At 55.4% G+C, this 12,817-nt stretch overlaps 2 protein-coding genes across 2 annotated transcripts; both read left to right on the forward strand.

Moving 5' to 3' along the window:
- Positions 1-432: 432 nt before the first annotated feature.
- B0H18DRAFT_954918 (uncharacterized protein) lies at positions 433-9,790 on the forward strand (the record flags this gene model as incomplete). Its single annotated transcript, XM_048042303.1, has 34 exons — positions 433-590; positions 644-761; positions 813-913; positions 946-1,157; positions 1,258-1,489; positions 1,561-1,595; positions 1,651-1,712; positions 1,766-1,958; positions 2,010-2,067; positions 2,122-2,239; positions 2,555-2,721; positions 3,037-3,115; positions 3,182-3,315; positions 3,368-3,614; positions 3,780-3,930; positions 4,068-4,084; positions 4,107-4,151; positions 4,210-4,354; positions 4,411-4,507; positions 4,559-4,598; positions 4,670-5,115; positions 5,180-6,209; positions 6,251-6,373; positions 6,425-6,584; positions 6,613-6,789; positions 6,972-7,135; positions 7,210-7,397; positions 7,559-7,587; positions 7,653-7,903; positions 8,127-8,367; positions 8,391-8,563; positions 8,671-9,068; positions 9,127-9,236; positions 9,345-9,790. 34 exons carry the CDS (start codon positions 433-435, stop codon positions 9,788-9,790), a joined length of 6,345 nt encoding a protein of 2,114 aa, XP_047893416.1.
- An 873-nt stretch (positions 9,791-10,663) lies between these two features.
- B0H18DRAFT_1007702 (uncharacterized protein) lies at positions 10,664-12,512 on the forward strand. Its single transcript, XM_048028743.1, has 2 exons — positions 10,664-12,339; positions 12,423-12,512. The coding sequence occupies exons 1-2, from the start codon at positions 10,881-10,883 to the stop codon at positions 12,506-12,508; spliced, it is 1,545 nt and encodes a 514-aa protein (XP_047893417.1). The 5' UTR covers positions 10,664-10,880; the 3' UTR covers positions 12,509-12,512.
- The last annotated feature ends 305 nt before the right edge of the window (positions 12,513-12,817 follow it).

Genomic DNA, 12,817 nt, shown 5'->3' on the forward strand with positions numbered 1-12,817 from the left:
AATACCACTCTGCCGAGTGTGTGCAAGCGTGTCTTTGGCGTGGAACTGGTGAGTGTCTTCTGTGTGTGGTACCGCATGCGCGATACTGATGTGCTTGATACGTTCCTGGCACCTTGCAGAGATCTACTGGACAGCCTCATCCGCGCTTCAATTCTTCCGTAATGTCGGCATGTCTCGGTCACAGTCTTCCTGTCACAAATTCCTGAAGACTTAGTTGAGCAACCGCATTGTCGAACCTTAAGTTAAGGGTTCGAGTACTCTCCGTTGCAGGCCATACAAGCCGGCAAGCGTCTTGTATTTGCACAGCGTCCGGCGTTCCCGGTCCACTTCTGCTCGAGCCTCGTTTCGACTTATGTGTTGTATAAATCGTGCGCACGCCTCAAGTGGTCCTATCTACTACCGTCACGCATCATACCTACGCAGCTTAGACCAATGTCTGACAGGCCCATGGGTCCACTGTCTGAGGTTGAACTAGCAACGAAAGACGAATCTACGCCACCCGGTTCGGTCGTCATCGAAGTTGTAGCTGCGCCACCAGCGATTAACATCCCGGATGGCGGTCTTCAGGCATGGCTCTCTGTCCTCGGAGGGTACGTTTTTCTGTCTTTATAGTGCACGTCTTCTATCGCTGACCATTGTGAAGGTTCCTGATTTGCACAACCACCTTCGGCTACTCCAACTCGTTCGGGGTGTTTCAGGACTACTATGTTCTCTCAGGCGCATCGTCTGCGTCGAACATCAGCTGGATTGGGTCTTTACAGGTGCGCGCGCAATGGCCTTATTTCCTCCGACTGTCATTGAGACTGTACCAGCTGTTCTTCATGTTCGTCGTGGGCCTTCCTGCGGGCAAACTCTTCGATCAAGGTTACTTCCATTATGTCGTAGGCTCCGGCAGCATTCTCTACGTATTCTGGTACGTCTGGTAGTCTGACGCGCCTATCCCAGTCTCTTTTCCGAGGATTACGTACTCATAATTCGAGAACTTGGCAGCATGTTCATGCTCTCACTCGCGAATCCGCACAAATACTATCAACTCGTGCTCTCCCAGGGCATTGGCATGGGCATCGGGAGCGGCTTGATGCTTGTCCCGGCTATGTCTGTGCAAACGCATCACTGGCGCGTGCGCCGCTCGCTCGCAATGGGCATTGTCATGACCGGTGAGCCGTTTGCGTTCCTCGAGCACTTTCGCCTCTCCCCGGCGAACTCTTTACTCTCCTACGTTCAAAGGTCACTGATGCAGGGCATCCTCTTCCCTAGGCTCTGGCGTCGGCGGTCTAATCTACCCTATCATGCTGAACAAGCTTGTGAATGGCAGTGCTGGTTTCGCGTGGGGAGTACGTGCGACCGCGTTCCTTACTCTCGGCCTGCTCGCCATAGCAAATGCGGTAATGACGACTCGCTTACCGAGCGCTAGGAAGCGTGGACCAGGGCCCAAACCTGACATGAAAGCAATTATGACGGACGGGCCGTACTGGTTATTTGCGTTCGGGTACGTGTCCCTTTGTGTGGCCCTCCACTTGTGCGTGCAGACTAGAGTACTGAGAGGTGCCGGCTACGCAGGTTGTTTCTCGTACTTTGGGGGATGTTCTTCCCGTGTGAGTAGGCACGACCTCTGCGGTGTCCTCAATTGACCGACCCTTGGTATTCCAGATTTCTACCTCCAGCTATGGGTGAACCTGCACAGGCTCTCGGGGACGCTGGCGTTCTATACCGTAAGTTCGGTTTGGCCCCATATGTCCGCTTCCCAGAAGTGACTGTCATACAGATCGCCATTCTCAATGCTGCCTCGATCTTCGGGCGCACCCTTCCGAACATGCTTGCAGACCGCGTCGGCCCGTTCAACGTTCTCGCGCCTGTGGCAGTCATCACAAGCGCGCTCGTACTCGCCATGTTCGGCGTCACATCCACCGGGGCTGTCATCGTGTTCTCGATTCTGTATGGGTTCTTCTCGGGAGCAAGTGCGTCCATTCCTCCTTTTCTTCTGACCCTACTCTCATCCTCTTTCGCAGTGATCTCACTTATGCCTCCGGCGGCGGCGACGCTTGCCAAGGGTCTGCATGAGATCGGGTGCGTCATCTTTAACCATGCTCTCTTTCACGGGCTCGGCTGATCTCAGAACAGGATCCGTCTTGGACTCGGGTATTTTGTAACGTCGTTTGCCATGTTGACTGGGACACCCATCGCTGGCGCGCTCTTCGACGAGGGCGGCCGGTGGTACAAGCCAATCGTGTTCAATTCGGTGAGTGCCCCTTGTATTGAGCTTCTGACAGGCAGCTGGTTCCGCTGGACACGGGTGTTGAGCGCTGATCACGGCCCTACAGGTTATCATGTTTGCCGGGGCGTCGTGCTTAATCGTAGCGCGGAGCCTGGTCGCCCGAGCAAAAGGGTCGCAGCACGTGTAGTCGGATGTCGCTCCTTGAGATGTTGTGGGTAGACCGACTGCAAGAGTGTGGCTTATGCACAGGGTTGATTTCCGCCGCCTGTGAATCGAGATTCCAGTCCCTGATCCGAGTATGTGCATTGCTAAACTATCATGCCAGTGGATTGTGTCCAGGCTTTCCCATACCTGTGCCGCTTCTGCCACCTACTGAGGGTGCCTCGGCGCATGCGAAATTGGCACATAAACCAGCGGGATCACATATGTCATCTTGACATGCGTACTCACGCCCCTGGCCCGCGAACCGCGGGGGACTTATGCTCGTACTGCGCGTATTGCGAGCGGTACGCACGCCATAAACAACTGTCACGTCGGTGACACTGAATGTCGGCCTGTGTGCAGTGTTCTATCAAACGAAGTGACTGACAAACTGTTCTGCTTCTATCATCTTTTGCTTTCCGCCATCAATAATCATTTGATTGTGGTCTTCTCATTTATCTCACGTTGCTTGACGGTCGATCTTTGATACTGATACAGCGAGACCTGCGTCAACAATGTACACTTCGTCAGCACACCCTGCAGTACATGATCCTCACACCAAGAGTATAAGTATACTCGACTCATTGGCATTCAGCACTGCTCACGAGCATTCTCTGCAGTGATACTCCACATAGACCAGAGATCGCATCGGAAATTGCTGTTAGGATGTTTTCGAACAAATCGCCTCCTATCGCCATTGTGAGTGATCACAAAGATACTTTGATCTCGAAGTCCCACTGAGGCAAATCCTTGCTCTATGTACAGGTTGGAATTGCTGCAGAACTCCCGAGTGGTGACTGGAGCGAGTCGAACTTGGACTACAACTCGTTTTATGACTTCCTATTGCAAGGCGGAGAGGCGTACGAGAAGATGCCTGCAGACCGCTTCAACATGCACACGTGAGCTTGTCAATCATATTTTTGTTTGGCACTTATATTCATAATGCTTCAGTCTCAAGGGAACCGCTTCCGGCCAGGTGGGCGCCGATACAGGCGCATTCCTCAAGGACATAGGCCTCTTCGATCCGATCGAGTTCGGTATCACGAGCAAGGATGCCAGGCTGATGAGCCTGGGCACAAGAAAGCTCATAGAAACGACGTTCCTAGCCTTACTTGACTCGAGTATCGACTACAGAGGTCGGGATGTCGGCTGCTACATGTCTGCTGTGGCTCATGACATGTTTTCCGTATCCGGACATGTGAGTGATTTAGTGTGAGAGGTTCTCGCTACTCTCTGAATCCCACTCTACCAGGATGACGTGGAAGCTCGCGGGGCGTTTCAGGCGGCCCAGCGATGGTCGCGAACCGTGTCTCGTATCATCTCGATCTCCGCGGTCCAACTATGCTCTTGATACGGCATGTAGCTCAACCTTATATGCCACCCACTCGGGGTTCAAGCGTTACGGAATGGCGAGTGCGAAGCGGCAGTTGTGGGCGCTGTCAGCTCAACCACAGTCAGCATGCACAGGGACATTCTTCTCGAATCTGACAGGACATTTGACCTGTATTGCGTAGGTTCACGGAGTGGCTGTTGTACACACAGGGCGGCATTCTGTCTCCCGACGGGAAATGCAAACCTTTCGATGCAACTGCCAACGGGTGAAGCTCATTCTTCAGTTATGAATGTCTCCTCACATGAGGTTACCCTATAGATTCGGGCGAGGTGAGGGTGCGTCTCTATCGTGCTCAAGCCTCTCGACGCGGCGCTCCGTGATCGAGACAGGATTTATGCTACAGTGCGTCACTCCGCCGGTAGACTCGGCTTTGACTTCCACTGACATCATAAATACATAGATTCTCGGAACCGCATCAATTCTTCCGGCTCGCTGGCCCCGTGAATGCACCAGTCGCATTGGCGCAGAAAATGCTATGTTACGTGCGTTCGCTCAGGCGCAGCGGTCTCCGCGAGAAATAGACTTTGTCGAGCTACACGCAACAGGTATATCTGCCGTATTTTTCACTGAATTTGTTTCTGACACGCGCTCTCTCGCCTAGGTACTGCATCTGGGGACCCCACGGAGGCGAACTGGGTCGGTGTACAGTTTGGGAGAGATGATGAGCTGCTTGTTGGCAGCGTAAAGGGCAATATTGGGTACGTCTCGTATTGACATGCACATCATCAAGGTACTCACCATTGCTGTAGCCACACGGAGATCACTGCATTCCTATCGTCTCTATGCAAGGTTTGCCACATCATCGAGCATGGTGTGATCCGCCCACTGTCAACTGCACCATCCCGAACCCTGCCATCAAGTGGACGGAGCATAACATGCGCGTTCCTGTAACTCCGGAGAAGCTTAGCATCCGCTCTCCTTCTGGCCGTGCGCTCATCGCGATGTCGAGCTCCGGTATTGGCGGCGCCAACGGCCACTGCGTTATTGAAGCTCACGCGCCCGACGTTGATGGCACTCCGCAGTTGTGGGCGTATCAGAGTTCGGTGATCCCGTCGCTCTTGATCATAGGCGGCCTATCACCACGGTCCGCTTCTGCTGTCGGCGAATCACTCAAGGCCCTCACGGCGGAGCAGGACCACAAGGACATGGACCGTGCACTCGGTCGGCGAGCGCGGTCAATGCTCTGGAAAGCGTATGCTGTTACTCCAGACGGACAAACCCCTCGCTTCTCGGAGCCGGCTCTCACCCCTAAAACAGCACCGGAGATCGTGTTTGTGTTCCCTGGCAGGGCCCCAACACTGGAACAGTAAGTTCATTGAATTATGCCACCGACCAAGCTGATTATGTACAGTGGGTCGCGAGCTATTCAGGACATGCGTTCCATTCCATGATACTGTGGTGGAGCTCGACGCAGTCTACGCAAGCGTGACTGGCAAGTCGCTTATCGCAGACGTGGGCCTCTTCGGCGAATCCGATGTACCTGACACCTTGGGAGACGTCTGGCCAATCTCCATTACCTTACCTGCGCTAACGATCCTGCAAATTGCGCTCATGGAAGCTCTAGCTTTCATCGGCGTCAAGCCGGATGTAGTGATCGGACACTCTGCAGGCGAGACGGCCGTCGTGTATGCGTCGGGTGCGGCATTCAAGGCAATGGCAGTCGAGCTCTCAATTGCAAGGGGCCGAGCGATGGAGGCACTGGAGGGACACGATGGAGCTATGGCAGCTGTAGCATGCTCTGCAGCGCTGGCTGAGGAAACCATCGTTGACGTCGTCGCGGAGCTGGGACCCGCTGCCCTGGAGGTTGGCTGTTACAACGCTCCGAACGCCATCACACTGTCCGGTTCTGCAAAGCACATCGCGTCTGCAGTGGCGCGGGCAAAGGCGGCTGGTATTCTGGCGACCCAGCTACGAACGCGGATACCCGTACACTCGTCAATGATGGCTATCTGCCAGGCAGATTACGAGGAGCGGGTTGGGGAGGTGTTCAAGAAGTACGCAGTCGTACCGACGAAAGTGGAGACGTTCTCGTCTCTTACTGGCGGCATATTGAACACGCCCTACGACGCCCGCTACTTCTGGGATAATACGCTTGGGCCGGTAATGTTCGAGCCCGCTATAAACGCCATTCACACTAGGCACCCGCAGTCGATTTTCGTGGAGCTGGGCCCCCATCCCGTCCTGTCGGGGTATATCACCGCGATCTCGGGGCACGGTACGACAGTACTGAGCCCGATGAAACGATCCAGGACTGCAGGCGTCGGCGAGCCGATGCAGCTCTTGGACTGTGTCGGGCGACTAGTCTGCGCGGGCTACTCGCGAGTGAATATGGATGTGCTGTTTGGTATGGCAGAGAACGCAAGTGCAAACATACCTCCATATCCATTCGCGCGGAAGGAGGTCCCATATACAGCTTCGACATTTGAGATCACCCGCCAAAGACAGATGCGTCATGGCCCATTGAACTACCCTCAACTGCGAATCAACACACAGACGCATCCTGGCTAGCGGACCACATCATACAGAATGAACCTATCATGCCCGCAGCGGGATTCCTGGAAATGGTATGCGCATTCTGTATCGCTCGGGAAGATCGGCTGACTGGTACCCCACAGGCACTCGAATTTGGCGCGAAGAAGCTCTGGAACATACAATTCCACTCGGTCCTGTCGCTTTCGTCCGAACGTCCGACGCCCATTGACGTGAGACTTGAAGATTCGCAGTGGAGCGTCCACAGTGCACCTGCGGCAGATTTGTCAATACGTGGCCACCGACGTGAGTCCGTCATTTCTCATCATCCCAGAGAAGTTCACATTTCTCGGTAGTACGATCGTGTACATGCGACAGGCTATCTCTCGATGGAAGCGAACTCGATGGAGATGCGTCTCCAGTGGCCATCAACGACATACGTGCACGCCTGAAGATGATGGAGACGAAGAGTTTTATGATAATCTTCGTTCATTGCCAACTACGGGACCACGTACAGGAGAGTGCTATCCTGCTATCATGGGGTTGACGCATCTGGGCTGGAGGAATTTCTGATAGAAATTCGCGGTGCAGGAGACGATCTCGACAAGTAGTGGACGGCGTCTGGTGCCTGCTCATCAAATTCTACACCTTGTCTTCAGTCTCTCGGACTACCGACTGCATCCTGCAATTTAGATGCTGCGCTGCAGGTTGCAGTGCATCCGTTGATTACTGGGGCCGTCGCTCACGGTCACTACTATCTGCCATCAAAGTTGGGGACGCTAGTTATCCATGACGCGCTTGCTCAAGGGATGCCTGAGAAGATCTACGCTCATGCAGTCTTGTCAAATGGATGCCTGGTAAGACGCCTTCATACCGCAATTTGATGCTTGCGTCCTGACACTGCTTAGAGTCGCTCACTTACGACTTCAAGCTCATGAACGAACGCGGCCAGACGCTATGCACCATAGATGCCCTCGAGGTAGCAGCTCACGGGCGAACACCATTGATAGTCCAACATCGATATGATATGGCCCATCGCCAACTCGATATACATCTCTCCATTTCTTCAGAGTCGGGCGACAACGGGTCAAATATGAAGACGACCATGATCGTCGACGGGTATGTAATTGCGTCCTCGCCTCTTGTGCTATACTCATAGGGGAACCGCCACAGTTATCCAAGGACGGGAGCACTGAGCTTCTAATCCTAATCTTCCAGTACCACCGAGGACATGAGATGAGACTTCAGCAAAAAATCCTCTCTTTGAACCCGTCCTACAGAGAGTCCCTCTGCTTCATCGCATCCAAAGGTACGGACGGCGACGCGGTTCTCGGCTTCACTAGGTCTCTCCGTAAGGAATACCGATCGTGGCAGGTGTTCTGCGTCATTTCCCCGCGACATGGCCTCTTGGAGAATACGAGGAGACAGCACAGTCTCTCTGTGCTCATCCGCTGGCAGAGGAAGAAATGTCGGTACATGAGGATGGCTCAGTGCGTGCTCCCATGGTCGTATCATCGCCCGCGCCGAGGAAACTCGTGTCTTTTGACCCCGGAGCGCTATGGACGTATCAGCACTCTACCCTCTCGCAGGTTTCTCACCCGATGGTACCTCCAGGCCATGTTCTGGTCCGTGTCCTGGCTGGTCGTCCAATATCTCCTCATGCCGAGCGTTCATCGGACGCGTGGACGGCTTACCAAATGTCTATGTTGGAATTACACTTGGGCCCCTCTCCAACTTCCTCATTGCTCACCGCGGGAGCCTCTTGCAGATGTCGGACATTCCCGATGTCACTCGGGGTCCTCATGTGCTCGGCGCAGCTCTAGCTGTGCTTGCCATCGGGTCCGCCAGATTCAGCGACCCCTCGCGTCTGGAGGGCGAATGCATCTCGTAACGCACTCGGACACAGGCTCGGGCGCGTTCTGTGCCAGCTATACGAGAGCCGCGGACTGCACGTGTACGCTTGCCGTCGCAGGCCGGCATCTCGGAGACCAGGAGCGCACTATCTCGGCAGCCGAATACATGGTTTCGGGGAGAGAGGAGCGAATGCCAGCGACATCGACAGGACGGTGCACCGGCTGCAACCAGCAAGGTATTCCAATGGGATGACCGCAGCACTGGGGTCGGAGAATTCTGGCCGAGGACCCGTGGGCTATAGGGATGCGTTGAAGCTCGCGTTGTCGAACCCTACTAGCTTCACAGAAGTCTTCACTCCTCCCATCGATGCGCTGGACATAGTACGACCAACAGACGTATGCTTTGTGGACACCATCTTCGCTCCTGACAAGGTGTATATTTTGATCGGAGGTATCGGAGGATTGGGCTACCCGTCGCGTGTTGGATGTATCAGGTTGTGAACATGCAGACTCAGATGTGAGACTAACGTACGTCGTAGAACGGGGCGCGTGAGATCGTCCTCACCTCCCGCTCAGGGACGGCCAAACTCGCGACTAAAGACGAGTTCATCGCTTTGAGGCTTCTCGCTTACCTGCGATCACGAGATGACTTGGTGCTACGTACGGAGGCCATCGACGCATCATCGGTCGAGGAAACAAGGGAGCTGGTGGCGTCGAGCCAGAAACCGTTTGGCGGGTGCATGATCATGACAACCAACCTGATCGACCGTACATTCGCCACGCAAACGTCGGATACATTCGAAGCCTCTTTCACCGCCAAGCTGGGTGCCTTCCATGCTTTGGAGAAGGTCATCGATATTCATTCGCTGGACTTCGTGCTCGCCTTCTCGTCTGTCGCGGGGCTGTTGGGAAATGCTGGGCAGACCAATTACGCTAGGTATGCTAGCAGCTTCGTGACTCGGTCGCGTTGCCAAACCTTACTGACCTCGTCACAGCGCAAATACTGCTTTGACAGGGTTGACGAAGCGATACAAGAACGCTGCGACCATCGTTCCACCAATGATAAATGATACCGGGGGGTCCCTCACCCTGGCCGCTACCGACAGTACGAAATGGTCGCGGTTTAGACACCTCAGCGCCTGGGCCATGACGTGCGAAGGCAAGTTACATCGGCTAACAATGACCTAGGTCAAATCTGACGAGAAACTCACAGCACTCTGCGAGTGCATCGGCGACGCATTGTTGAAGCTTCGTGAAGGACCTGTCTGGCAATACATCCCAGATTGCGACTGGAGCCTCGTCCAGAGCAAAAATGGGTCTTCCCCCCTGTACGACCACCTCGTGGTGAAAGAATCCCTGTCAGACACCGACCATAACTCTGAAGACTTGGAGCGCGAGCTGGGCGACATTATTTGCGATGTGCTGGACATAGACCACGAAGACTTGTCTCCTGACGTGCCTCTCACGTCTTACGGCTTAGACTCCCTATCAGCGATGGCCCTGTCCCATGCTCTGGAACCATACCTAGCCGTCTCGCAGCTTCAGCTTCTGGCCGACGTCACGCTTGCCGATCTCGAGCAGCTCCGCGAAGAATCACTGAGCGCAACTACTCCCGACCCCGAGTCTGCAGGCGTCATGGCCGAGATGGGCGATTGCTGAAGCGCTGAATGCTCAGGCTGGACGTTGAACTCGTGTCGCTGGTAGATATCCGGCAGTACCACGGCGCCTTCGGAAAAGACAGAGGTAGTTACTGTGGTCCATGTGCACTGTTGAATTGATGTCGTTGTATTGAGGGTCGAAGAACTCACATTGTTTGTACTAACACACGTACTGTACATACATGGTTCCTCAGTAAGTTATGTGATGACGCCGATACCGAACCTATGTAACAACTGGTTCGCTCAGACATAGTCATTGTATACACATCATCATCGACAGACGTAATTTATTCTAAGTGATGTTGGCAAACCAGTGCACGTCGTCCCCATTCTCAACGCACTGAGACACGGTCACAAGGAGGAGGAGGAGGAGGAGGGGATTCCATTTAGTCCTCACGTCTGCGTGCCATAAGGCTCGCCACGTGTGACAACGCTCTCTATTTACATGACAACCCCCATACTCCATAGACCCGTGTACACTACTTCCCGATTGGGATATCCAGCACCTACTATCGCACGATTGCAATACTACTCGATAATTCACAAACACCCCGGCTCATCTGCCTTGCAGCATGGCAGGATCCATGGCTAAAACCTGGTAGGAAAAAGCTTCGAAAAACCTCCAGGCGTTAGTGGTGGTTCCCCATCGCACTAACATAACTCACCATGGTCCAGGTGGTACCATATGGTAGCGCTACTGCCGTCCGCGATCATGCGGAGGGCACGCGAGGCCCCCTATTGGCATAGTAGGGGCTGGACACGCCCGATGTAACGGATATTCCCGTTACGGTATATCTTATCTCGTATGATTGTTCTTGTTTGTTCGAGGGCTCGTATGGCGCGCCAGCGCACCTACGAGACCTCAGTCCTTTACCATCCTCATCGCCCCATGTATGCTACGTGTAGACAGTCCCTCTGAATAGAGACTGGGTACAGCGCATACCGGGCCCGAGGATTAAGGGACGCTACACTTTTTTGCGCTCCAGAACAGCTTCTGTTCTGGGGACTATCTACTCTAGGCAACAACCTGGAAACTTCGAATTTCTATGCTTTACATCCAAATCTAGTCAACTTCGCAACCACTCAAGAAGATGGCTGGATCGACAACCAAGTCTCCCAAGCACTCGCGTAGTACTCGGGAGGCCCACCGCGCGAAGGTCGATGCGAAGGTGGATGGACTTCTTGACAGTTTTGCGAAGTTCTTGAAGAGTATCCCGGTCGAGACACGAGCCACCCCCGATAGGCGGTTCCGGACACTCGATGACTCGATGAAGCATCTAGATGATGATATCACATCGTTCAGACGCTCCGTGGAGCAGGACAACGAGTCCAGACGTCACCGTCGCACGACCTGCCGGACTGAGCTCTCAGACCCCGAGAACTCGTCCGGAGCACTCGCGAAGCAGGCACCGTCCGACCGCGAGGTCGAACGCACAGCACACGCAGAACTGTTCGAGCCCAAGGTCGAGCCCATTCAGAGCTGCCAGGAGAACCCGACTCCGCCTGTTCCAACCGAGCCACAGGAGCTGGAAAGCTCTCCGACGAGTGGTGCGCGCACCGAGATCGACAGCGCTGCCGCTGTTGAGCCCGTGTCTGAGCCCAAGGGGTCGCGTCCTGAGCAGATCGAGCCCGACATCGAGACTGCTCAGAGATGTCCGGAGACTCCGTCTCCGATTGCTCCCAGTGAGCCGACCAAGCTCGGCACCACACTCAAGAGTGGTGCACGCGCTAGGTTCGTCGACGCCGCCGTCGCCGAGCCCGAGTCCCAGTTGTCCGACAAGATGACTCGGTCCTGCGCCCGGGAAGGCATAGGGACGCGACCTCACGTCGCATCCCCGGATGTAGACGAGCTTCTGCTCGTAGATCCACATGTCGCGTGCTCAGAAATGAGCCGCGACTCAAAATATACAACTATCGCGCCGGACGACGTGCCCGACGCGGCCAGCATCGAGCTCGACGCTCAATGCGTCGAGCGTCACGCGCACGCGCCGAGAGCAAGCACTCCCAGCGGTAGCGCCGGAAGTACTCCTCTCAATGCTAACCGCCACCTCGACCTCCACACTGGCAGCCACCGCCCGCGTGCAACCGCGTTCCAACCCGGTTCGCACTTCCCAACGGAAGTGCGAGCCGCGCTCTGTCTTTGGACAGCTGAACCCTTCGCGGTTCAGCTGAAGGATCGACCGGTCAGTACCGACCGCCACCTCGCGGTCGGCAACCCCTCCGACGACCTGGCACCTCGCGGTACAAGACCGCCAGATCCTTACTCTCCGATCCTTTCCCTCCGCCCTCGCGCCTCGCATCTTGACTCAGGAGGCTCTCCTCTCGAGTCTCATGACTCTGGCGACACCCGTCGCGGCTCTGGCGACACACAGCCCAGCCGCACGATCCAGGACTCACACGACCCGCGTGCAAGTCCAGCACCAGGCAACCAGGCTGCGCGAACCACGGGAAACGCGGAGCGAGGAGAATGCGAGGAAATCAGGAAAAGGAAGGAGGGGGAAGGGTGCGGGGCGAGCCTGAAAGACGAGCAGAGAGACTCAATAAACGCAGGTACGCCCTTGGTGGACGTATCCCACTCGCCACCGCCTCCTTCTCCAATGCCCACGCTGGCACATGTATCGACGACCACACAGGTCGTCGTATGTATAGCAGGCCAGGAAGGCGGCACTGTCGTGCTGCGGCACGACCTGACCGTCGTGCCCATTGGTCTGCAAGGTAGCACTATTGCGATATGGGACGACCTCGCGGTCGTACCGTACATTCCGCGAGGCGACACAGCGGACGCGCCGCAATACACGTCCGACGTGCCCCATCCAGCATTCACCAGCTGTCGCGTAGCGAGATCGAGGATCGAGGGTACGCCCATACTGGACGTACCCAACTCTCCACCGGTCCTCTCGCTCGTACCCAAGCCAGTGTGCACTTCGACGAACGAGAAGTCTGTCGTGCGCACTACTGGCCACAGGGACGGCCTGTACGCGCTGCGGGACGACCTAAGGGTTGTGCCCTCCTTTTCTCGAGGCAGTAT

This window comes from Fomitopsis serialis, assembly GCF_022376445.1.
Source record: "Fomitopsis serialis strain Sig1Antser10 chromosome Unknown B0H18scaffold_33, whole genome shotgun sequence".
In the NCBI taxonomy this organism is placed as follows: domain Eukaryota; kingdom Fungi; phylum Basidiomycota; class Agaricomycetes; order Polyporales; family Fomitopsidaceae; genus Fomitopsis; species Fomitopsis serialis.